The sequence below is a fragment of the Cervus elaphus genome, chromosome 17 (genome assembly GCF_910594005.1).
Source record: "Cervus elaphus chromosome 17, mCerEla1.1, whole genome shotgun sequence".
Classification (NCBI taxonomy): Eukaryota; Metazoa; Chordata; class Mammalia; order Artiodactyla; family Cervidae; genus Cervus; species Cervus elaphus.
This window is the reverse complement of record NC_057831.1, coordinates 6,899,114-6,926,695: the sequence shown is the minus strand read 5'-3', so window position 1 is coordinate 6,926,695 and position 27,582 is coordinate 6,899,114. Positions and strand designations below refer to the sequence as shown.

Below are 27,582 nucleotides of genomic sequence, written 5' to 3'. Positions count from 1 at the left end.
GAGAAAAAATAAAAAAGAAAAAAAAATTTTTCTTTTTTTCTTACTTAAAAAAAAAAAGGAAAAACATATCTAGGAATTTCTCTGGAGCTGTTGCGGTCAGTGTGGGTTCAGCTCAGTTTCAGATAGCTCCTCGTTCCAGCTTACACTTCTCGATATCTACAGGCCCCTTCCGGTGTAGTCGGTGTTTTCTACAGGGATTTTAATCTGTTGCACCGGTCCCTTCTGAAGTGGTTCCCTTTTTTTATTTGGCTTCTGTTTGCTGGTCTCTTCAGAGCCTCATTTCCGCCCTGACACAGGCCGGCGGAGGTGGACTCTTATTCAGGTTGCTAGTTCCGTCGCGCTGCGGGGAGGGGCTGGTGCTGCTTTCTCCGTCTGCGCTGCTCAGGCTCCCGGCTGCTCTATATGGAGCGCGGCCCGCGCTGCGCGAGGTTCCAGCCCTCGGGTGTTCCACAAAAGCGCGGAACAAAAAGCTGCGCCTGCTCTTTGTGCCTTTCCCGTGAGAGCGGTCCAGGCAGCCAGGGGCTTGACTGGCGCACTCTCCCCTGGTGCGGCGCGCCCACTCCCTTCGGCGGTCCCAGTCTCAGTTTCCGCCGGCGCCAGTCGGGTGCGTGCGCCTTCTGCCCTCCGCATCCCCAGCCCCAGTCCCCGCCCGCGCCAGTCGGGTGCCTGCGCCCTGTGTCTCGCCGCGACCCTCCTGGCGGATGTCGACCATCCAGAATCTCAGGAGGTCTTTGATTAGAAACTGGAGGCCTGTTTGCACTGGGGCAGGGGATGCAGTCCTTGGGGCCGAGCCTGCCCCCTTCCCCTCCCCCCTGCCTCCTGCCTCCGGCGGGGCTGGGCGGTTCCACAGCCTGCGAGCTCTTCTCTGGACTTGCTCAGTCCCTTTGTTCTGTGAACGGCCGGCAGTGTGTTCAGCCGGTTAATTTTCTCTCTCTCTTTTGCTCTCCCACAATTCAAGTTGGCAACTCATAAAAGCTCCCTCCGATTGTCCTCAGGGCACTCAGGCCCGGACCCTACCCCAAGCAATGCCGCCCACTCCTCTCCGTTCCACCCCCACTTGCTGGTGGCGGATGCGGGTGTCTGGGATAATTTTCTGCTGGGAGTTGCTTTTAGGCTCGTAATCTGTGGGTTTTATTTATTGTTCCCCTCCCAGTCAGGTTGCCCTCCGAGATTCAAACACTTCCCCCAGGCCCGCCAGTGCAAGGCTTTCCCGGTGTCTGGAAACGCCCTCTATTAAGACTCCCTTCCTGGGACAGATCTCCGTCCTTAGCTCTTTTGTCTCACTTTTTATCTTTTATATTTTGTCCTACCTCCTTTCGAAGACACTGGGCTGCTTTTCTGGGCGCCTGATGACCTTAGCTAGCGATCAGAAGTTGTTCTGTGAAGTTTGCTCTGCGTTCAGTTATTCTTTTGATGAATTTGTAGGAGACAAAGTGGTCTCCCCGTCCTACTCCTTCGCCATCTTGGCTCCTCCCTTCAGCTATATTTTAGATTGAAAGCTTAATTATTATAGCTTATAGAGCAGTATACATTTAATTTAATGAAATCAAATCACTTAGGTTTATACAATAGATTTCTTACTTATATCCCAATGATTTTCAGGATCCAGAGATTTCCAATCTGAAATCCTTTATTATCCTGAAACTCTTATAGCTAAATTTATATATGGGTTATTTCATCCTTGCCTGGCACACACATTAACTATAGTATGAAAAAAAGAAGTCTGAAAGAAAATATAGCAAAATGTATATCTTTGGGTGATTTGGGGGTGATTTATTAAATCTTCTGTACTGTATTATATAGGCTTTTGATCCTTTTATAATTAGGAAAGATATAAATATTTTCCGTTTCAAAAAACAGAGTTCCAGCATAGGTGATATATAATTGGACAATAATTTTATAATATAGTTTGACAATAACTTTTTCTTTTCCTCTTGAACCTTGTAAAACCTGTTGGGGCAAATACCCTGTTCTTTCCTTTGCACTGCTGATTTGGCCAGACTGTTGAAATCAAACATTCAATGGAAGGTGCACTTGGAGTAGATTAAAGCAACCTAGGAATGATCCAAAATAACAAATAGTAAACATGGTAAACAGAAATCTTATCTATTGAGGATTTCTCAACACTTTTACACTATGAAAAATCATTAAAGAGCTTTTATTAATGTAGGTTATGTCTGAGTATTTATCACATTAGATATTAAAGCTGAGAAATCTTTGAATTTTTTTTATTACTATACTTTAAGATAATAATGAATAATTACATGTTGGGGCTTCCCTGGTGGCTCAGTGGTAAAGAATCCACCTGCCAATGTGGGAGACGTGGGTTCTATCCCTGGGTCAACAAAATCCTCTGCAGGAGGAAATGGCAACCCACTCCAGTATTCTTGCCTGGAGAGTCCCATGGACAGAGGAGCCTGACAGGCCACAGTCCATGGAGTGGCAAAAGAAGCATGACTTAGCGACTAAACAACAACTTTACATGTTAAAATACATAATATGGATTTTTCAGAACAACAAGAAATAGTGAGAAGAGTGATACTGTTTTACGTTTAGTAAATGTCTTGAATATATATCTTAATAGAAGACCGCTGGATTCTTTCAATCTGCTTCTGCATTCAGCTTGTTACAATATGGCATTTAGGTTGACATATATGAAGAAAAGTTGATTTCATGCAAATATGTAGTTGGCAAGGGAGGACAATTTTAACAACTTTTCCAGATACTTCTGGATATTCTTTTTAATATTACATCAAATCTCAACAAGTAATAGTTTGTTAAAGACAAGTTGTCATGTGAAATCTGAAACCATGTCAGTAAACTTTTAATACTTTTGAACTTGACTTATTTCTCAAGGAAGGTTTCTAAAAGGAATCTGAATTTTTATTTTAAAAATAATAAAGTATAATATTCCAATAATAAAAAACAACCCCAAGAATATTCTGAGGATATTTTAAGGATTAATTTGCATCCAAATTGCTTTCTAAAACATTTGAGCACTGCTCAAATCTCTGAGCTAAATTTCTTCATTCTTAGATAGATCAACTTTAGAGTTTACTGTTGTTGCATGAATGATGTCTTAAAGCCTTTACTTTTCATCTCTTTGGAGGTAATTTTATATATATGAATTTATCAGATGTGAGCAGTGTGGGAATACAGTAAAAACTTGATCAGGGATTGTTGGCATGGTGTGGTACTTTTGCAGAGCTCTGTCCTTGCTCTAAGTATGAAAAGATAATTCCCAAACAAAATGACTGCTTGAGCCCTGAGAACCAAAATACTGATTTCCAAAAGAAATACTCGTTTCAGTCATAAGGTTTTATGGCAGAAATTGAAGCCAAAATATGCATTTTCTCTTATGACACTCATATGTCTGATCTCACTAAAAATAATTTAGAAGTTCCCATACATTGCTTTTGATGATACCTCTTTTCTTTGTAAACATTTGTATAAAATATCTCAACAAGGAATCCATTATCAAAATTTCCTAAAATCCTTTATTTTTTTTTCCAAAATAAAGGTCTAGTTGACTTTACTAGGAAATGTGGATGACATGTTTTCATGTTCTTTTTTTGAATGACAAAAACAATGTTGTCATTCTTTTCTAACAAGTCCAGGAGTAATGCCAGAGAATTCCTGTGGATGTGGCTGTCCAATCTATTCAAGATTCCAAGGAAACCATCTGTTATCCCCCCTCCTCTCCCAGGATAAACCTGCTTCTCCTAATGTGCACCCTCAGTCCTGCAACCTCGGGCTTCCCCACATCGCAGTCACTGCAGCTGGTAATTATCTCTTTGTACAGTCAGTGGAATAACTGCTTCTCTCTCTGTCCTCTGAGACAGACAGGTCTGAGCTGGATTTTCCATCTCATGCCCAGGACCTTCAGCACAGTCTTCGGCACATGATGGGAACTCTTTAAGAAATGCAGGGTAGTATATGATAAGACTGGAGAAGAAAATGCAACCCATTCCAGTATTCTTGCCTGGGAAATCCCATGGACAGAGGAGTCTGGCGGGCTACCGTCCGCAGGGTTGCAGAGTGACACGGCTGCGATTAAACCACCAACCACACATATGGTAGAATACCACTGAGTGTTTAACGCACTTTGGTATCCCCAGAGTATTTTCCTGTACCTTCTATATTTGGGGATTTTTCATCCTTCTTGAAAGTAGCTTTTGTGGTAAATCTCAGTTCTTGTTTCCTTCTTGCCTTCTTGACTGTTCCATATTTGTCTGCTTTCATGGCCTTTTTTTTTTTTTTAATTTATTTTTTCCATTTATTTTTATTAGTTGGAGGCTAATTACTTTACAATATTGTAGTGGTTTTTGTCATACATTGACATGAATCAGCCATGGATTTTCATGTGCTCCCCATCCCTATCCCCCCTCCCGCCTCCTTCCCCATCCCATCCCTCTGGGTCTTCCCAGTGCACCAGCCCTGAGCACTTGTCTCATGCATCCAACCTGGGCTGGTGATCTGTTTCACCACAGATAATATACATGTTTCGATGCTATTCTCTCGAAACATCCCACCCTCGCCTTCTCCCACAAGAGTCCAAAATTCTGTTCTGTACATCTGTGTCTCTTTTTCTGTTTTGCATATAGGGTTATTGTTACCATCTTTCTAATTTCCATATATATGCATTAGTATACTGTATTGGTGTTTATCTTTCTGGCTTACTTCACTGTATAATGGGCTCCAGTTTCATCCATCTCATTAGAACTGATTCAAATGAATTCTTTTAATGGCTGAGTAATATTCCATGGTGTATATGTACCACAGCTTCCTTATCCATTCGTCTGCTGATGGGCATCTAGGTTACTTTGTTTTAATCTCTAGTCCTTAAGGCGAGGATGAAGTTCTGTCTTGCCCTTTGCTTTTTTCTCTTTTGTACACTTTCTCTCAATTATGCATAACCTCTGTGATTCTCAGATCTAAGTCTCTAATTCCAGTCTCTCCCTCAAACCACGGTTCTGTATCTTCCAGGTATCCTCTCTACATTTCCAACCAGAGATTAGTCTTTAAAGCCGGTGGATCCGTGGCTAAACCCATCGCCTCCCGTCCTGTGTCCGTTATCCCTTGCCGCTTCTCTGTGACCTGGTGACGCCTGTGCTGCCTTCACCCTTGCGTTCACTGAGTCCCCCGAGGCCTCTCTCACGCGGGGCCCGTGTCTCCGTCACCATCACACCAGCGCACACCTCGGCTGTCTCATGCCTGGCCTGCGCTGATGGCATCCACACTCTCTCCTCTGTTCCGGTTCTCGTGGCATTAAAGCATCATGTGTGCTGGTACGAGGGGAACTTTTCACACCTAAGTTTCCTCTTAAAGTTCTCACTCAATAATTTGAATGTTGCCTGGGCATTTGATGGTATTAATACACAAATACTAAATATAGTACACAAATACTAAAATGTTTATGAATAATTGATATGATGCCTGGGTTTTGATTCAAATCATATAGAGTGAGAAAGCATGGATGGCAGCATAGACAGATAGGCCAGAGTTGATGCTGACTGTTCTTTATAATCTTATGTATGTTTGAAATTCTGCATAATAAAAATTAAGTCAACACTTTAGTTCTTTATGTGCTTGTAAAATAAAGTCCAAGCTCTTTAAGAATAAAAGCCATAGGTCAGTCCCAGTCTATCTTCCCAGGGCCATTGGCCAGTGTCTCCTTTGTATACACTTTGCTGATCTAGCAGCTCAGCAGACTCCTCAGTGTGTGCGTGTGAGCATCTTTCCCTGATTTTCTGCATTCCTTTAGTCTAGGCACATCGCTGTGAAGCCCCCAACAAATGACAGAGGTTTGGAGATTAAATTCCCCAGCTTTCTTTTCTGGGCGGGTCTCCCAGAAGTCTCCGACGGACTTGAGATTAAATTCCCCAGCTTTTCTCTCTGGGCGGGTCTCCCAGAAGTCTCCGATGGACTTGAGCTCCAGTGGCCTACACTGGTATCTGACTTGAGCACATCAGTATTGCTTTCCTTTCCTTCTTGGTCTCACCTGTCCACTTTTGTAGCAGTGCTTCTGGGAACAAGTTGCATCAAGTCCTAGTTTCAGGAGCTTCTTCTGAGGGTTGCCAATCTTATTCAGCTGTAAACTCATCCTTTTCTGGTTCTGTTCAAGCCTGTATCTTGGCCATGCATGTCTCCCCACTTCCCAACTGTTACCTACATTATTGTCGTTTTCAGTCTTAAATTTTAAACAGTGCTAATTTTAGAAAACTTTGAACATAAAAACATTTCAGAGAAAAAAAAGTACATGGTTACAACACCCCATCATTGTTGTTTTCAGTCTTAAATTTTAAAACAGTGCCAATTTTAGAAAACGTTGAACATAAAAGCATTTCAGAGAAAAAAAAAAAAAGTCCATGGTTACAACACCCCAGAGACGAACATTTCCTTTAATCTTTTTGTGTGTGTGTATCTGTAAACATCTGACTTCTTTCCTGGGGCTTGAAGATCCACTTCCACGATGGCTCATTCCCATGGTTCTTGGCAGGACCCCTGGCCCCTTACTGACCTGGGCAGAAGGTTTTAGTTCCTTGTGTATTGGCCTTAGCGTGGGTCCTGAGTGTTCCTACGAGATGGCATCTGGTTCCACCAGGGGAAGTGATTTAAGAGAGCCACAGTATCTTATCATGCCTTAACCTTGAAAGTAACACATCACTTCTGCTTATTCTATTGGTCATACATTGATGAACCCAGGTAAAAAGTAGGAAGAAACTATATAGGGGCGTGAATGTCATGAGGCTGGAATTACTGAGGGCATCTTTGAAGAGCAGAGCTAGTTTGTAATCGGAGCTTTTTGGGGAGTTTTCAAAGACTGCCTTTAGGGCACCTCTTTTTTATGTCTTTCTGGCCTGGCCTCTGTAGAGAAATCATTTGATTTCCCTTGTCACTGTGTCTCACCTGCCTTTTTAAGATCTTAGGTTTCCTTCTAGTTCTCTCTATTTTAATGCTATTGTTTTTCTTTTTTTGTTATTATACTGAAACTTCTCTAATTCTGCAAATAAGACTCAACCATATTTTTAAAGCCACTCCCGTTTATTCCTAATTTCTAAAGTATATCCAATTTTTAGAATTAGATTGTTCCACAGACAGCCCTGTTAAATAATTTTTCTCAGATTTTGTCATTTATATTCAGAACTGTTTCTTTACCTTAAGAAGGTGAAATGTTCTTTTATAACAGCTTCCTCCAGTTTTAGTTGTTCATTAATAAAATCTATCACTCTTCCCTTGGTGAAATAATAGTTTGGGTCACTGATATCTAAAACTATGATCAGATTCTAAGACAGGCTGTGTTCCAGTGGTGAGAGGGTAAGGCTTGAGGCCACAGGCAAAGCCGTAGGCTCCTGAAGTGAAGCCTTTCACAGATTTCTTTCAGAGATTTCTCCTTGGCCGTGAACATAGTTTAAAGCAGAATAAGAATGAAAAGTATTCAGGGCAGCTGATCTAAGCGGCCCATCAAGGGCCTGAACTAGGAATTTAAAACTAGAACTCCATCCATTACTATTGAGCCTCTATCAAACTTTGTGGCCTTTCTGTTTTTTTTTGCAGGCCGTGATGATATTTTCCAATAATTTATCAACACATTTCACATTCATGAAGTCATTTTAGCATGGATGTAAATTTATTGCACAACATTAAATTTAGTCAAACATTAAAAACAATAAGAATAAACATTAAATTAAAAATTTGAGGTACATGTGTCTCTTTCAGTTTGTGTACCCCTGTGTTCATCGCAGCACTGTTTGTAATAGCCAGGACATGGAAGCAACCTAGATGCCCATCAGCAGACAAATGGATAAGAAAGCTATGGTACATATACACAATGGAATATTACTCAGCCACTAAAAAGAGTGCATTTGAATTAGTTCTAATGAGATGGATGAAACTGGAGCCCATTATACAGAGTGAAGTAAGCCAGAAAGATAAACACCAATACAGTATACTAACGCATATGTATGGAATTTAGAAAGATGGTAATGATAACCCTATATGTGAGACAGAAAAAGAGACACAGATGTACAGAACAGACTTTTGGACTCTATGGGAGAAGGCGAAGGTGGGATGATCTGAGAGAATAGCATTGAAACATATATATTATCAAGTGTAAAACAGATCGCCAGTCCAGGTTGGATGTATGAGACAAGTGCTCAGGGCTGGTACACTGGGATGACCCAGAGGGATGGGATGGGGAGGGAGGTGGGTGGGTGGGTGGGGGTTCAGGATGGGGAACACATGTAAATCCATGGCTAATTCATGTCACTATATGGCAAAAACCACTACAATATTGTAAAGTAATTAGCCTCCAACTAATAAAAATAAATGGAAAAAAAATGATACTATGTATGTTATGGTCTGCAGGGGAAACTTGTTCAACAGTTTTATAATTGAGCAATAAAATTAGTTCAAATACTATACTTGTTTTCTCAGTACCTGTCAATAAAAATGGCAGAGTATTGTCATTTGAACATTGCAATTCATCACTGAACATAGTGAAGTGAAGTGAAGTGAAGTCGCTCAGTCGTGTCCGACTCTTTGCAACCCCATGGACTATAGCCTAATAGCCTCCTCCATCCATGGGATTTTCCAGGCAAGAGTACTGGAGTGGGTTGCCATTTATTCGCCAGAGGATCTTCCCCACCCAGGGATCGAACCTGGGTCTCCCGCATTTTAGGCAGACACTTTATCATCTGAGCCACAAGGGAAGCCCCCTTCCTGAACATAATGAGGCGTCCCTCAGGGGGGTGTGCTTTCCACTAAATGTCCCATTTTCATAACTTTGGAATATTTTTATATTTAACTGCTCCTTTTCCTGCCCTTTCCAGTTTGCAGGATGATCTGTTACCTATTTTCTCCACCCTCTGTTCCCTGTGCTGTTCTTTTATAACTTGATTTCTTGTTCTTTTATTTGCTTTGCTTTCATTTTCAGAATGTGGTTGAGTCGGTACCTCAGGCAGATGACTGCCATTAATTGTCTGCACTTACTAACTTGCTTTGCTCTGAGTCTGTCTTTGATAAAGTGTTGAGAGGTATTCCTCTTTTATTAAATATTTGAATTTGTTTGGGCTTTTGTTACTTGACAAACTAAGGATGGTTAAATGTGAGCATGTGCTACAAATGAATTCACAGTCCTGCTTCTCTTGCTGCTGGTCAACTACAGAAAACAATTTTCCTTCCTCAGACTCATCAGTCTCATTTCCTGGCAGACCTTCATCCTCAGAGTCTCAGGTGTATTCAGCTTTACACGGTTCTCCACCTTCTCTGTCCTGTAACCATGCGCTGTCTACATGAACGGAGCCCTCCAATCTGGCATGATCCAGAGCTCCAACCATTCTTGGAGCACAGAATGAAGCAGGGCAAAGGCTAATAGAGTTTTGCCAAGAGAACGCACTGGTCATAGCAAACACCCTCCTCCAACAACACAAGAGAAGACTCTACACATGGACATCACCAGATGGTCAACACCAAAATCAGATTGATTATATTCTTTGCAGCCAAAGTTGGAGAAGCTCTATACAGTCAGCAAAAACAAGATCAGGAGCTGACTGTGGCTCAGATCATGAACTCCTTATTGCCAAGTTCAGCTTAAATTGAAGAAAGCAGGGAAAACCACTAGACCACTCAGGTATGACCTAAATCAAATCCCTTATGACTATACTTTGGAAGTGAGAAATAGATATCTGATAGAGGGAGTGCCTGAGGAACTATGGACAGAGGTTCATGACATTGTACAGACCATCCCCAAGAAAAACAAATGCAAAAAGACAAAATGGTTGTCTGTGGAGGCCTCACAAATAGCTATGAAAAGAAGAGAAGTGAAAAGCAAGGAGAAAAGGAAAGATATTCCCATTTGAATGTAGAGTTCCAAAGAATAGCCAGGAGAGATAAGACAGCCTTCCTCAGTGATCAGTGCAAAGAAATAGAGGAAAACAATAGAGTGGGAAAGACTAGAGATCTCTTCAAGAAAATTAGAGATACCAAGGGGACATTTCATGCAAAGGTGGGCTCAATAAAGGGCAGAAATGGATTGGACCTAACAGAAGCAAAAGATATTAAGAAGAGGTGGCAAGAATACACAGAAGAACTATACAAAAATCATTTTCACAACCCAGATAATCACGATAGTATGATCACTCACCTAGAGCCAGACATCCTGGAATGCGAAGTCAAGGGGGCCTTAGGAAGCATCACTATGAACAAAGCTAGTGGAGGTGATGGAATTCCAGTTGAGCTATTTCAAATCCTAAAAGATGATGCTGTGAAAGTGCTGCATTCAACATGCCAGCAAATTTGGAAAACTCAGCAGTGGCCACAGGTCTGGAAAAGGTCAATTTTCATTCCAATCCCAAAGAAAGGCAATGCCAAAGAATGCTCAAACTAAAGCACAGTTGCACTCATCTCACCCGCTAGTAAAGTAATGTTCAAAATTCTCTAAGCCAAGCTTCAGTAGTATGTGAACAGTGAACTTTCAGATATTTAAGCTGGTTTTAGGAAAGGCAGAGGAACCAGAGATCAAATTGCCAACATCCGCTGGATCATCAAAAAAGCAAGAGAGTTCCAGAAAAACATCTATTTATGCTTTGTTGACTATGTCAAAGCCTTGACTGTGTGGATCACTGCAAACTGTGGACAATTCTTAAAGAGATGGGAATACCAGACCACTTGACCTGCATCTTGAGAAATCTGTATGTAGGTCAGGAAGCAACAGTTAGAACTGGACATGGAACAACAGACTGGTTCCAAATAGGAAAACGAGTATGTCAAGGCTGCGTGTTGTCACCTGGCTTATTTAACTTATATGCATCATGAGAAATGCCAGGCTGATGAATCACAAGGTAGAATCAAGATTTCCAGGAGAAATATCAGTAACCTCAGATATGCAGATGACACCACCCTTTTGGCAGAAAGTGAAGAAGAACTAAAGAGCCTCTTGATGAAAGTGAAAGAGGAGAGTGAAAAAGTTGGCTTAAAGCTCAACATTCAGAAAACTAACATCATGGCATCTGGTCCCATCACTTCATGGCAACTGCGTGGGGAAACAGTGGCTGACTTTATTTTCTTGGGCTCCAAAATCACTGCGGATGGTGACTGCAGCCATGGAATTATAAGATGCTAGCGCCTTGAAAGAAAAGTTACGACCAACGTAGACAGCATATTAAAAAGCAGAGACATTACTTTGTCTATCTAGTCAAAGCTACGGTTTTTCCAGTAGTCATGTATGGATGTGAGAGTTGGACTATAAAGAAAGCTGAGCACAGAAGAATTGATGCTTTTGAACTGTGGTGTTGGAGAAGACTCTTGAGAGTCCCTTGGACTGCAAGGAGATTCAACCAGTCCATCGTAAAGGAGATCAGTCCTGGGTGTTCATTGGAAGGACTCATGCTGAAGCTGAAATTCCAATCCTTTGGTCACTTGATGCGAAGAACTTCCTCACCGAAAAATACCCTGATGCTGGGAAAGATTGAGGGCAGGAGGAGAAGGGGATGACAGAGGATGAGATGGTTGGATGGCATCACTGACATGATTGACATGGATTTGAGTAAACTATGGGAATTGGTGATGGACAGGGAGGCCTGGTGTGCTGTAGTCCATGGGCTCGCAAAGAATCAGAGTACTGAGCGACTGAATTATCATCTTAACTTAACTTAGCTTAGCTTAAGTTAGCTCCAATCTTATCATCTTAACTTTCATAATACTCAAACTGCTCATGCTATTCATTTCTTCTCATGACTGAGAAAGTCGTAGAATTCTCTACAAGGTGACTTTTTATTTTTTCTTCCTAAAAAAAAAAAAGAAAAAAACCAGCATCTTTGCCTTCATGAAGTTTGTCCAGGCAGCCAGATCGTCTTCATTTGAGTTTGGCATTTATACATCATAATCATCATTTCTCCCTATCACTTTTCTTCCCATCCACATCTTTCCACTTGCTGACATTTTCAGCTTCAGATTTCTTTCTATTCATCCCCTCTTCCTCTCTTGTTCCTCACTAATCTGAAAGATAAAGTCACCTTCACATATACTCTCTGGGTAACAGAGTTGAAATCATCACCCAGAGCTGCAACAATGTCAGGACCAAATCCAGTTGAGGGCCCAAAATAGGAGTGGGTTTATTTACCAATCAATAACTTTCTTAAACTCTGTTTTAAACTCTGATTAAGGCAAATTAATTGCACGGCCTAGAATTATCAAAGTCTCCTCTTTCTCCTCTCTCCTGTTACATGTACTAAAGGTAATTGGGATTTAAGCATGTAGGGCCCAGATGCTTCTTTCAAATGCTGTAGGTGGTCATAATCATCATCAAAGCAGACTTCATAACTTCCTCTGTTTTATTGACATTCTTCATCATTTATTTTCTGTGGAGCCAATGGAACCCTCTGGGGTGCTTTTGCATCTGTTTGCTAAACACTCTGTCTTGACTGGCCCATGTGAAGAAACACACTTTTCCTCTCTGTAAAGGACGTTTCACCCACATTCTGTTGCAGTGCGGAGCTAATAGCAAGAGCAGTGACCTGAGGGTCCCAGAGCAGGGGACACAGCTTGGAAGTGGACAAAGCCCAGATAGCAGCCACATCTCAAGACCATATCAGACATCTATTCTTGGGCTTCAAAGTGCAGGCCTGAAGAACTGGCTCAGAAACGCAACAAAAGCTACAAATAGTCCATGCAGCAAGGTCTAAAAACACCTAATCCCTGCCTCCCACACCTGCACCGTTAGCCAAAGCCGTCAAGAGTCCTAAGTTAACTGACTCTGTACCCCACTCAAGCTTGAAAGTCCACAAAGCCTGTAAAGCCTGTAAAGCCCCAGCCTTGATCCAAACACTGATTTCCCCTGCTATTTTGTCCCCTCCTTCATCCACTTCTTATTTATTTCTCAAGGTTCCCTGTCCATTTACCAAGATGGTGGAGTCTGAGTGATTTTTCCACTCCAGTTTAAACTATAGACCAGGAAGTGGGAATGACCATTTGTTAGCATTCTTCATGTTCCAACCAAATTATGTGAGGGTAGTTGTAGAGTACATTTTTTCACTTCATTTTATAGGCATTGACATATATTTCTTAATTTTTAAAATTTTCTATAGAGATAACAATCTAGTAACAATCTGAGAAAGGAAGGGAATTCCAGAAAAAAAAAATTGGTTTGACTATGCTTCTTTGACTATGTTAAAGCCTTGGACTATGTGGATTACAACAAACTGGAGGATTCTTGAAGAGATGGAAATACCAGACCACCTTACCTGCCTCCTGAGAAACCTGTATGCAGGTTAAGAAACAACAGTTAGAACCAGTCATGGAATAAATGACTGGTTCAAAACCAGGAAAGAAGTGTGACAAGGCTATATATTGTCACCCTTAAATTAAATTAAATTGTAACAATTTAATAAAAATTGCTAAGTTTTATTTAACTTAAGGAGATCCATCCTAAAGCAGATCAGTCCTGGGTCTTCACTGGAACGAATGATGCTGAAGCTGAAACTCCAATACTTTGGCCACCTCATGTGAAGAGCTGACTCTTTGGAAAAGACCCTGATGCTGAGAGGGATTGGGGGCAGGAAGAGAAGGGGAAGACAGAGGATGAGATGATTGGATGGCATCACCAACTCGATGAACATAAGTTTGGGTAAACTCCTGGAGTTGGTGATGGACAGGGAAGCCTGCCATGCTGTGCTCCATGGGGCCGCAAAGAGTCAGACATGACTGAGCGACTGAATTGAACTGAAATGCAGAGTACATAATGCAAAATGCTGGGTTGGATTTTTCAATCATATGCTGGACTCAAGATTGCTGGGAGAAATATCAATAACCTCAGAATGCAGATGATACCACTCTAATGGCAGAAAGTGAAGAGGAACTAAAGAGCCTCTTGATGAGGCTGAGACAGGAGAGTGAAAAAGCTGGCTTGAAACTCAATGTTCAAAAAACTAAGATCTTGGCATCCAGTCCCACCACTTCATGGCAAATAGAAGGGGAAAAGGTAGAAGCAGTGACGGATTTTATTTTCTAGGGCTCCAAAATCACTGTGGACAGTAACTGCAGCCATGAAATTAAGACGTTTGCGCCTTGCAAGGAAAGCTATGACAAACCTAGACAGTGTATTAAAAAGCAGAGACTCACTTTGCTGACAAATATCTGTCTAGTCAAAGCTGTGGTTTTTTCCAGTAGTGGTTTTCCAGCTGTGAGAGTTGGACCAGAAAGAAGGCTGAGCACTGAAGAATTGATGCTTTATTACTGTGGTGCTGGAGAAGACTCCTGAGAATCCCTTGGACAGCAAGGAGATCAAGCCAGCCAGTCCAGAAGGAAATCAATCCTGAATATTCACTAGAAGGATTAATGCTGAAGCTGATGCTCCAATAGTCTGGGCAACCTGATGCAAAGTCCCTCACTGGAAAAGACCCTGATGCTGGGAAAGATTGAAGGCAGAAGGAGAAGGGGGCAGCAGAGGATGAGATGGTTAGACAACATCACAGACTCAACGGACTGACTCTGAGCAAACTCCAGGATAGAGGGAAGAACAGGGGACTCTGGCATGCAGCAGTTCATGTGGTCGCAAAGAGTTGTAGAAGACTTAGGGACAGAATGACAACAATAACACAAGTGCTGGGGTGTGCAAGGCAAAGTACCTGCTAAGACAGGCTGTGTTGTCGGTGTGGTAGGGTATAAAGAGGAGTGGCAGAAGACAGTTTGAACATGTCTTTGGTTCAATACAGGCTGAACATGTATTTGGCAAGACTCTTAAGAGAACAAGCAAAAACTACCTTTTGAAAGCTGAAAGTGGACTGGTGCCTCCAATTATAAAAATGTTTGAAGACACTGGGGTCCTACCCATCAGAGGTACCTCACTAGGTACCCAGGCATTCAGCTGAGGCACAGAAGGGCCACTCCTTGGGAGCAAGGACCCTACCGGAGATCCAGGCAGCATTCCCTAAGGATAAATTTAAAACTAAAGTAGATCCATCATAATAAATAATAATATCAAATCTGACAGGGCCAAAAGGATCTTCCAGTAACTTCACTGCTTGCAAAAATAAAGGTCAGCCCTGTTTTAAAAGAAGATAATATAACCCAAATGACTTTCAACAAACAGTCACAATGTCCAGCCTACAATAAACATAATCACAACAAATGAAGAAACAGGAAACACAACCCATAGTGAAGAAAAAGAACAGTCAATAAAAAATGACCCCAGGATGTGAAAGATATTGGAATTAACAACAAGGACTTCAAAGAAGCTATTATAAATGTATTAAAAAGCTTAAAATATGGTAATAATGAACAGATGGGAATCTCTGCAAAGAAAGAAAAAAAGTATTCTTAAAAAGCCAAATGGAAATTCTAGAACTGGAAAGTACGAAGTCTAAAATGAAGAGTTCACTGATTAACAGCAGATTGGATGAGTCAGTGAACCTGAAGGGAAACTGACAAAGTACCTACTCAAAGACTGAGGAAAAACAAAAACTATGCAAAGTTAACAGAGCCTCAGTGTTCTCTGGGACAATATCAAATGGTCTAACATATACAATTGGAGACCAAAGAGAAGAAAATGGGGCCTAAAAAAAATATTTAAACACATGACCAGAATTTTCCCAAAGTTACTGAAAACCTTAAACATATACACACAGTGTGAAAATGATACATAACACGAAACATGTAAGAAAGGAAGGTTGGCTCACTTCTCATAAGAAAAGTGAAAACCAGAAAAAAAGTGGGAAAACATTTTAAATATTAAAAGAAAACTACTGTTAACCAAGAAGCATCTTTGCAGTAAAGATATCTTTCAAGATTATAGGCAAAATGAAGGCATATTTAGGTAAACAAAATCAGAGAATTTGTCACCATCAGACCAATACTAAAGAAATAGTAAAGAAAGTTCTTCAGCCTGAAGAAACAGATTTTACAGAAACGAATAAAGAGCTTGGAACTTGGCCTGAGCACATGCACAAATATATAAACACTAAGGAAATAGACCCGAAAAGATACTGCTGTGATTTATGTCCACGAGTGTCCTGCCGACCTTTCTCTCTAGGAGTTTTATGGTAACCAGTCTTACATTTAGGTCTTTAATCCACTTTGGGTTTATTTTTGTGTATGGTGTTGGAGAATGTTCTAATTTCATTCTTTCACATGTAGCTGTCTAGTTTTCCCAGCACCACTTATTGAAGAGACTGTCTTTTGTCCAGTGTATTCCTGCCTCTTTTGTTGTAGGATGGAATATTACTCAGTCATGAAAAAGAATGAAATAACGTCATTTGCACAACATGGATGGATCTAAGATTATCCCACTAAATGAAGTAAGCCAGACAGAGGAAGGTAATTATTATATGATACTGCTTATATGCAGAAGCTTAAAAAAAGAAAAAAAAACAAAAAGACACAAATTAACTTATTTACAAAACAGAAATAGATCTATACACATAGAAAACAAACTTATGGTTATCAAAGGGGAAAACGTAGGGCAATAAATTAGGAGTTTGGGATTAACAAACTATATATAAAAAAGATAACCAGTAAGGGCCTACTGTAAAGCTGGGGAACTATATTCAACATTTTATAATAACCTAAAAGGAAAAAAATCTGAAATATATATGTATGTGTGTATATATACATACACACAAACACACACACATAACTTTACCACTGTGCTATACATCTGAACATGCCACTGTAAATCAACTATACTTCAATTAAAAAAAGAAGAATAAGGAAGCCTGGTTCTTCATTTTTGGAGGAGGAAAACAAAATGTACCTTGAAGTGTTAGATTAAAATCAGAGGTAAGAATTTATTGTTTATAATATAGTGGGTAGCCAGCTATAGGAATAAATAAAATATTAGTGTATGTTAGTCTGTGTATTTTTTTCCTACCTCTATCTGCTGAAAAACTAGTAGCAACGAGCATGCCTAGTGCCTAGATCTTGGTTTTTAAATACCACCCCGTCCACTGAGAGGCACCTGGGTTCCTAGGTCCACGGCAGGGGAAGTGTAAGATAAAGTCTAGAACATCCTGCTAAGTAGGTAAAACTTTCAGTTCCCCCAGAAAGCAAGAAAATGCCAAGAGTGATGTGGGAACATATCAAAACGACATCGGTTCAGTCACTCAGTCATGTCCAACTCTTTGCGACCCCATGGACTGCAGCATGCCAGGCCTCCCTGCCCATCACCAACTCCCAGAGCCCGCTCAAAGGCATGTCCATTGAGATGGTGATGCCATCCAACCATCTCATTTCTCTGTCATCCCCAGCATCAGGGTCTTTTCAAATGAGTCAGTTTTTCACATCAGTTGGCCAAAGTATTGGAGCTTAAGCTTCAGCATCAGTCCTTCCAATGAATAGTCAGGGCTGATTTCCTTGAGGATGGACTGGTTGGATCTCACTGCAGTCCCAGGAACTCTCAAGAGTCTTCTCCAACACCACAGTTCAGTGCTCAGTTTTCTTAATAGTCCAACTCTCACATCCATACATGACTAATGGAAAAAACATAGCTATGACTAGGTGGACCTTTGTTGGCAATATAATGTCTCTGCTTTTTAATATGCTGTCTAGACATAGCTTTTCTTCCAAGGAGCAAGCATCTTTTAATTTCATGGCTGCAGTCACCATCTGCAGTGATTTTGGAGCCCAAAAAAATAAAGTCTGTCACTGCTTCCACTGTTTCCCCATCTATTTGCCATGAAGTGATGGGACCAGACGCCATGATCTTAGCTTTCTGAATGTTGAGTTTTAAGCCAACCTTTTCACTCTCCTCTTTCACTTTCATCAAGAGGCTCTCTAGATCGTCTTTGCTTTCTGCCATGAGTGTGCTGTCATCTCCATATCTGAGGTTATCGATATTTTTCCTGGCAATCTTGATTCCAGCCTGTGCTTCATCCAGCCTGGCATTTCACATGATGTACTCTGCATATAAGTTAAACAAGCAGGGTGATAATATACAGCCTTGATGTACTCCTTTCCCAATTTGGAACCAGTCTGTTGTTCCATGTCTGGTTCTAACTGTTGCTTCTTGACCAGCATACAGATTTCTCAGGAGGCAGGTCAGGTGGTCTGGTATTCCCATCTCTTTAAGAATCTTCCACAGTTTGCTGTGATGCACACAGTCAAAGGCTTTGGCGTAGTCAATAAAGCAGAAGTAGATGTTTTTCTGGAGCTCTCTTGCTTTTTCTATGATCCAACGGATGTTGGCAACTTGATCTCTGGTTCCTCTGCCTTTTCTAAATCCAGCTTGAACATCTGGAAGTTCACGATTCATGTACTGTTGAAGCCCAGCTTGGAGAATTTTGAGCATTACTTTGCTAGTGTGTGAGATGAGTGCAATTGTGCGACAGTTTGAGCATTCTTTGGCATTGCCTTTCTTTGGGATTGGAATGAAAACTGACCTTCTCCAGTCCTGTGGCCACTGCTGAGTTTTCCAAATTTGCTGTCATATTGAGTGTAGCACTTTCACAGCATTATCTTTTAGGATTTGATAGACTGAGCCAAAAGGACATCAGTTCAGTTCAGTTCAGTTGCTCAGTTGTGTCCGACTCTTTGCGACCCCATGAATTGCAGCATGCCAGGCCTCCCTGTCCATCTCCAACTCCCGGAGTTTACTCAAACTCCTGTCCATAGAGTTGGTGATGCCATCCAGCCATCTCATCCTCTGTCGTCCCGTTCTCCTCCTGCCCCCAATCCCTCCCAGCATCAGGGTCTTTTCCAATGAGTCAACTCTTCACATGAGGTGGCCAAAGTATTGGAGTTTCAGCTTCAGCATCAGTCCTTCCAATGAACACCCAGGACTGATCTCCTTTAGGATGGACTGGTTGTATCTCCTTGCAGTCCAAGGGACTCTCAAGAGTCTTCTCCAACACCACAGTTCAAAAACATCATTTGAGCCAATAAATTGGATATAATCTGAGAATATGAATAAGATAGTAACACAGCATAACTCATTCAAAAATATAAATCCATGAGTCCATAATGATAGAAATAATGAATGAATAAGGAAGACAAAGCTCTTCTTCACATTAGAATGTAACTAATATATATAGAGGGTATTATTGATATAAAGTTGGAAAATTAGTAGATGCCCAAAGTGGTAAGTGCTATGATAAGGAAAAGAGTATTTACATAATATCAAAATAACTTCTCTTAAGATATTTATTAATTACAATGGGAAAATTGTACCTGTATTGTGAAACACTTAGTGGACACCACTTTAACCCACTTACCAAGTTTAATATCATCAAAAATGTGGTAAAGTAACATCGCGTGCTACCTGGTAACATATGCTAAGATCTGTGGTATAATTAAAAAACATGTTTGGTCTGGCATTAGATCTCTTCAAACCCTTGGAATTACCTGATAGTCTTTTTATATTCATAACAAGCCCCTGCCAAGCATACCTGAGCTCGTGGTAATGTAAAGTCTCATGGGTGAGAAGGTTTCAAATAGCTTCAGGACTGGATCTGGGTGCCAGGAAAACCACCTGAGTGATTAGAGGGTCAGAACGTTCAGCCCTGCCACTGGATAAGGAAGAGGGGCCTGGAGACTGAGTCCAATCACCAATGGCCAATGATTTAATCAACCATCCCTACATAATGAAAAAAAAATCAGATTGAGGGAACTTTTGGGTAAAGGTGATCTATGTGCTGGATGGTGTTGCCATAGAGGGTGGGCAAGGAAGTTTTGTGTCCCCTACCTCTCACTCCTTGCCCTGTGCATCTCTTCTACTAGGCTATTTCTGAATGTTATCCTTTATAAACATATAGCTATAATCTTACGTATGGCACTTTCCTGAGTTCTGAGTCATTCCAGCAAATCACTAAACCCGAGTGGGGAGCCCCTGCGTCTGCAGTCGGCCTGAAACTAGTGTGGTCCTACTCACGGCTGGCATCTTAAGTGGGGACAACACTGTACGACAGGGCCCCTAACCCATGGGGTCTGTACCCACTCCAGGCAACTCGTGTCAGGAGTGAGCTGGACTGTAGGACACCCCAGCTGGTGTAGAGGTGAAGAACTGATTGTCGGCTGTAAAGCCAAACGAGGTCGAAAGAACATTTGTGGTATTCCTGCCAAAAGCGCCTAAATTGAATCTATTCAAGAAAAACATTCTGCAAGATAACTGGCCTGTCTCCTTCCAAAAGACATGTCAAGAAAGAGCAGCACTGAGAAACTACCCCAGATTTAATGGAGACTAACAAGACAGGACAAACACGTGCAATATGTAACCCTGAGTTAGAGCCTTCAACAGAGGGGGAAGAAATCACTGCAAAGGACATTCATGGGACAACTGACCAAATTTGACTATGGAATGTTAGCTAAGAGCTTTGTATCAAAAAATTTCCAGATTTTGATAAAAGTACGACAATTGTGTAAGACTATATTCTTGTTAGAAAATATATATAGCAATTGCTTCTCAGCCTTTTAGCTAAGATCAAGTGCAGTATCTGTTCTTACCAGAATATACATATAGTAAAAATGTCTCCGAATGGCTCAGAAAAAAAATAATATGCATGCATCACTTACATGCATTACACACAGAAAAAGAAAGTAATAAAGCAGATGGGGCAAAATATAAACAATTAGAGAATCTGGGTAGAGGGTATACCCAAGTTTCTGATACTGGTCTTGCAACTTTTCTATAAGCTTGAAATCATATAAAGATAAAAATAACAGAAAACAAAAAAGGAAATAACCAACTAGATTTGCCAAATTATATGCTGGTCTTCTTCCACAAAGTGGAATATCTAAAGATTATTAGAGCATTTAACAATGATACAGCAATTCCCAAACTCTGTTCCCTAGGACACAATTACAACACGACAAATGTATCAAAATTGGTAATTTATTAAAATTAGAACAGTAGCTATTGTTATTTCTTTCTTCTGAAATTCATTTTGGAAATAATTTGATTTACCAGAAATTCACTTGAGTAGTGCCTGAGACCTGCAGGATGAGAGATGGTGAAGACGTATTTATCTGAAGAAGGACTGAAAAGGGGGGAATAAGTTTGGGGTGGGAAGAGCTGCAGCTCGAGGGAAAGACCACATGAGTGGCGATGTGATCCGTCCCTACGAACCCTCCAGTTTCTCTCCCTAAAAATCATGGTGTCCATGGAGAGGCTGCCCCATGGAAACAAGAGATGGGTCTAAGTTTTGCATTCCTGTTGATTTAGGAAATAAGAGGGTTATTTAGACAATATAAATCCTTTGACATAGGAAATCTTGGGAGGCGTAAGGCTTCCACCAGACATAGAACCAGGGCTTCAAGGCAATCTGTGATAGTTAATTTTATGTGTCAACTTGACTAGGCTAAGCGACGCCCAAAAGGCTGATAACGCGTTACTTCCAGGTGTGTCTGTGAGGATGTCTCCAGAGGAGATGAACATCTGAATCAGTGGAATGAGTAAAGAAGATCTTTATCAATGCCAGTGGGCATCATCTAATCCCTTGAGTAGGCAGAGGAAAAGAAGGACGAATTTGCTGTTTGAACCAAGATATCCATATTCTCTTGCCCTTGTGCAGTCCACCACAGCTCCTGGCTCTGAAGCTTTTGATTGAGACACAGACCAGAGTTACACCACTGGCCCCCGATTCTTAGGCCTGCAGACTCTGAGTTATACCATCAACTACACCAATCCTGGTTCTCCAGCTTGCAGATGGAAGGCAGACTGTGGAACTTCTAAGCCTCCATACCCAAGTGAGCTTATTCCTACAATAAATCACTTCTTATTTATCTCTATATATCCTACTCTGAAGAACACTGAGTGATACGCAATCTGATCTAAATACTGGATGATGTCTAGTTTTCAAGTATTAGGAAAATTCCAACACATTTATATAAGTTGTTCTGATTATTGGGTCAATATCTTATTATTAATAGATGCTGTGCCACATTCAAGAAAGTTGCATGAAAGATGGCCTGAGAGAGGAGATGATGTGTTGATTGAACATCAGGGACATTTGTGGTGTAACTGAAACTCACTGGTCTAAGCTGCGGATCATGTCATGTTTTAAATATGTGAACGTATTATTTTATCAGCAATAAAACAGTTGAATTCCCAACTGTATACCATTCTGTTACAAAGTTTTAAAATGGGAATCAAATGTTGACCATTTCTTAAAATTAGTTTATCTAAGAGACTTTTTTATTCTCAGCTTCAATCTGAACACTGTTTTATTTCATGGCCACCGCTTGGTTTTCTACTGCTACACCACCATGTCTAAGTGTTCTGTGGTCATGTAAGCTGAAGAAATACTGCTATACAGTGTCATTTTTACAGATTACATATCTAAGGAATGTGTAGGACTAAGAAAACACAGAACACGCTTTTACATTTTGACTATTTCCACAGAAGGCTAAGAGACAGTATTCTGACCACTACTAATTATGAGTGGGCTGAGTAAGGAACTGCGGGCGTGCTCAGGTGCACCAACTCTTTGCGACCCCATGGACTAGGCCATCCGGCTCCTCTGTCCATGGACTCTCCCAGGCAAGAATACTGGAGTGGGTTGCCATGCCCTTCTCAGGGATCTTCCTGACCCAGGGACTGAACCCACGTCTCCTGAATTCGTAGGCAGGTTCGTTGCCACTGAGCCACCAGGGAAGCCAAGTAATGAATTATCCACTAGCCAACTGACTTTCACTGTTAAGACCAACGTAAACTACATCACAATCAATCCCACAACTTCTAATGAAATTCTGTGCCAGGAAGAACTTCTGTAAGGCCACTATAAACGCAGATCAAGGGGGTCAAGGGTGAAGTAGCAACACGAGAAATCCACCAAGCTAAGGGGCTTCACCCTGTGGGCCTATTTTAGACAAGAATTAAACCACTGCTCACTGCAAAACAAAAATTACACCATATTATTGGGTTGGTCAAAAAGTTCTTTCAGACTTTTTGTAATATCTTATGAAAAACTCAAACTTTTTGGGTAACCCAAAAACTCTGAAGATGGTAAAGAAAATAAATAAAATTGATATAGGTGAAGAAATCCTCAGTGCTGGTGAAGTTTAGGACAATGCAGACAAATGAAGGCTTTCTCAGCAAAACTGAAGCATATTTATGGTCCTAATCTACCAGTGTCACCTAAGATGGGAAGGGGATTCTGCAAATTTGGCAGCAATCCTTCAGCTGTGCCCTTAATTCCCCTCTTGGAGTCTGCTACAGTGTGATGTTATTTACAGAGCTCAACGAGGTCATGGAGATGGCTCCGTGAAGAACCAAAATTGAAAACACTGCCGGTATAGAGTGGATTCCAAGAGCTATCTCAGGATTTAACGTACGTGAACTATCACTTATCTCCCCAGACCCCTACCCTCAGAATTCCTCACCAGTCACCACTATTTACTGACCCAGCTTCAGAACCTGAGGCATCTCCAACGTCTCTTCTCACTTCCATCTCCTGCAAGCTTCCAAGTCGGGCAGATTCAACTGCTTCTGCAATCCATTTCCTCCTTTTGATCTTGAAGGCCAGTGCCCTGCTTTAGGTCCTTACTTCCTCAGCCTATTAAAATAGCCTCTCCTACCAGTTTCCAGTATTTTTCCATCTAATTTACTTTATGACCACCATAATATTCATCCTTCTAAAGCACAGTCTGAATCACCCCAGTCCCCCTTTCAAACCATCTTCAATTATTCCTCATGGCTCTGAATCAAATACATGCTCCACAGCTGGGCATTCAAGACCTCAGTGATCTCCAGTAGCTCCTCAAAATCTACACTATCCCCAACATATATCCACATAAGCAACACATGGTCCAACTTCCCGTTTCTTCTTCAAACTTCTCTTTGCATCTGGCTCTCACCACGCACACAACTCAATCTACTCAAATCTTACCCATCCTCCAGGGTCTGTATCAATCATTGCTTCCTCAGAGAAACCTCTCTCCATCCCCCCAGTTACATGCGACCTTCTACTTCCCTGAACCTAACACATTTTTCCTGGCTCTATTACGACCTGCTTTCTACTCTACTTATTTATCTCCCCTACCACAATCTTCTCTTAATCAATACTTATTAGGACTTAGCTCTCTGCCAGGCACTGTACTAGGCATCAGGAGTACAGGGCTGAGCAAAACGTCTATGACCCCTCAAACTGCACAGAGGAACCTCACCTTCTCTGTGTTACTATGGGACCTACACAGTGTACCACATGATAAGTAGCAAGAACAATTGTTCTATCAAGGTGCTAGAACATGATTCATAAACACACTGCCACTCAATTAAGACACTTTGTTTAAAATCTCTAACTCTATCAATAAAAGAATCATTTTCATAGGAAATTTGAAGAAACATATATTGTCATCTTTAAGTCTATAATGAAGACTTGTTCACTACTGAAACAAAAATGGAAGAAATATCAAATCCTTCCATCAAAATATTGTAGAGCAAAAATTTCTATTTTTTGAAGATACAGATAAATTTATTTAGTAAAACAACTGAAAGAGTGGAAAGGAAGATAATCAGACTTTGGTATCAATGAGATGTCAAATGAATGAGTATGATGAAGTGAATGAATGAATTTAAAAAGACTATTGGTTTGGTTTTCAGACAGTTTTTGGACCTATTATTTTAGAATCTCAGTAAAATCCTCAGAAGTCCACGTGGTGATAATGTGGCGAGGGATATGTACAGTAATCAGGAAAAAACGAGAGAACACAACTGTGAGATGAGCTATGTCAAATTATCACTTAGGAGAATAACAAGACAAGATTTCCCTAAGGCCCCTGGGTTGGACTCAACCACCAGTGAAGAAATTGACTTTCAAAAGATGGGGAGGTTCCTAACCATACGTCCCCACTTTAAATAAGCTTGTAAAGGATGAAATCTCAGTTTCAAACATCGCTATGATTCCCAGCGGCTGCCCAATGCCCCATCCACACCCCGTGCCCCACGCTGCCTCTGATCCACGAGCTTACTTACCTCATAGGCGTCCTTGATGTTCAAGGGCTCGCCAAGAGCGGCCACGTGTCCCACGATGCCTTTGTTCCACTCTAAGCGGATACAGTTATTTGAAGCTTCTTCCAGTGTTGAACCTTCTGCAACATCAAAGAGGCGGCTGATAAGAAACTTGTCGTTGGAGCTGTCCTCACAGACGAGGAATAAGGAGTAGCGGTCGGCGGAGATGAGTCCATGGATATGCAAGAAAATTTTGTGACATAAGGCTGTGACATCCAAGTGACTAGAAATATCTTTCACTAATTCCAAGAGTCTCGAGCACTGGTCCCCTTCATCATTATCAAACCGGGGGGAGGTTAGAGGCATCTGTTCCTTCTTGTCTGAGTCAGAGAGGAAGCTCACAGTCCCCTCAGAATCCTTGATAACAATGGGTCTAAGTGGCCGATCGAATTCGGAGGCAGAGATCTTCCTGGTTGGTGTTCCAGGGACACTGCTCTCTGCACGGGTACTTGGCTGCAAGGGACAAGAGCAGGATTCCGCGTGGCCTCTGACTCCTTCCTTGCACACAGGGATGGTGTGTACTCTCTCAGCAAACCATGCATTGACCATTTCTCTGTAGAAAAGAACATGTAGAGACATTAAATATTTGAGGAAGACGGGAGTGGATAAATAAGATGTGGTGCATATATACAATGGAATACTACTCAGCCATAAAAAAGGACTGATGCACGGTAACTTGAAGAGACGTGGATGGACTTACTGTCTGTCATACATAATGAAGTAAGTCAGAGAGAGACGAACAGATATCCTGTATTAACACATATATATGAATCAAGAAAAATGGTACTGATGAACCTATCTGCAGGGTAGGAACAGGGATGCAGATGTAGAAAGTGGACGGCGGTCATGCAGGGGGGTGAACAGGGAGACCAGGATCGCGGTATGTGCGCTGCCACGCATAGGACACACAGTGGTGGGCACTTACTGTGGAACGCGGGCGGTTCAGCTCAGGGCTCTGTGGTGACCTAGACGGGGGCGGGGTGGGATGGGGATGGGGATGGGGATAAGGGAGGGAGGTCCGAGAGAGAGGGGACATGTGTACACACATAGCTGACTCTCTTCACCATTGAGCAGAAATTAACAGAAATTAACACGACAGTACAAAGCTACTATACCTCAATAAAAACAAAACACTGTGTGTGGGGTGGGGGGAGGGGGCGGTGGCGAGCATGCTCGGTCATGGCTGACTCTTTGCTATCCCACGGACTGAAGCCTGCCAGGTTCCTCTGTCCAGGGACCTTTCCAGGCAAAGGAGAGGGTTGCCATTTTCTACTCCAGAGGATCTCGCCAACCCAGGGATCGAACCAACATCTCTGTCTCCTGCATTGGCAGGCAGGTTCTTTACCACTGTGCCACCTGGGAAGCCTCCCTCCTTAAACACTGCTACCCCTGAAAACTTCTAAAATCCTCTCATGGTTAACTGATGCGGTAACCATTTGTCATAGAAAATGAAAACATGATGGTCTATTTAAGACAGTTTATTTTGAAAAACTGTAGAGGACAATTGTTTCACTGAACATTTTAATAAAAGATTGACTCCTGTATACATATATTTTCAGATATCTGATTTATAATGCATCAAGTGTCAAGTCGGTTCCTCTCAAAATCAGTTTGAATTAAAGTAAAAGCCACTAAATTTGACAATAGTCTAAGGAAAACACAGGCATGGAAATCTGCTGTTTAAAACACACAACTTATTCTGAAGTTAAATATTCAAAATTTTTTTAAAAAATTATCTGAACTTGGCTAGGTAACATGCTTAATTTTAGACAGTTTTTATCTATACCACTATATATAGATTAGATTTAGGAAAGGAAATAGAAAACAGAAACAATTTGATCTAGTATGTAGAAGAAAGATCGTAGACTACCATTAATAACTTCCTAATAATGCATGTCCAATAATCTAGAATAATCTTCTATTTACTCCTTGTATAAAGGAGGAAAACAAAAAATAGGCAGTAACTAGTATAAAAAATTTAATCCAAGAAAATTTAAATTATTTATGTTGTTCATGTGCCACTCCATGAAGAAACTTACCTGGGCTAAAGGTTTCATAGTCAGTATTAAAAAAAAACAAAAACAAAAACAAATATACCAGATCATACACATCCAAAAGACTGTTGTTCAGTTCAAGCTTCTTGGGAAGCTGTAATCTGATGCAAATTGATGCCCCCATTACTTTAAACATTCTGGGAACTTTTGAAACTAACTTCTAAAGAAATTCAAAGTCATATATATTAGTTTACCTAAAAGCTAGATCTTGTTTTTCACTGAGCCTTGCTCTCAAAATAAGCAAAGAAAACCACAAAAAACCTAGAGTAACGGCTAACAATACATATTGTATGCAGACCTGATTTTTCCCCGAATACAGACCTGATTTTTCTCCAAACTCAAAATTTACTTTCAAAAGACAATAACTTGCTAGCACCGAGGATGCTTAAAAGAATTGGCCTATAAGAGCAATGCAATCTCCATGAGGCAACGGCTTACTGGTTATTTTCATGAAACAGCCAGGATGCAGACACTCTCCAAGCCTTCTGGCTGCAGCAGAAATTGATAACACCTCTTCAGAGGGCAAGCAGGCAGTATCTAACAAGTTTTAAAATGCATTTATCCTTTGTTCCAAAGATTTTACACACACGGCAA

General features: G+C 41.1%; 2 protein-coding genes and 1 pseudogene across 7 annotated transcripts in view; 1 reads left to right on the top strand and 2 right to left on the bottom strand.

The window, feature by feature from the left end:
• LOC122673217 overlaps window positions 1–27,582 on the bottom strand; it is a 499,807-nt gene that overhangs the window by 88,352 nt on the left and 383,873 nt on the right. The gene's annotated exons all lie outside the window — the stretch shown is intronic.
• Window positions 1–27,582, bottom strand: part of LOC122673603 (cGMP-specific 3',5'-cyclic phosphodiesterase-like) — a 70,166-nt gene that overhangs the window by 22,357 nt on the left and 20,227 nt on the right. For 4 of the 6 annotated variants that reach the window (XR_006334741.1, XR_006334742.1, XM_043871530.1 and 1 more), the window contains exon 2: window positions 24,899–25,487. Coding sequence is in view for 4 of the 6 variants with exons in the window: in XM_043871530.1 (XP_043727465.1) it covers window positions 24,899–25,487 (589 nt within the window). In the remaining 2 variants the exon portion in view is untranslated. Of the gene's footprint in view, window positions 1–1,863; window positions 2,055–18,738; window positions 18,886–24,898; window positions 25,488–27,582 lie in introns of those variants that run through there. The other 2 variants (XM_043871531.1, XM_043871529.1) reach the window with 2 other exon arrangements.
• Window positions 20,382–20,497, top strand: LOC122673661 (annotated as a pseudogene).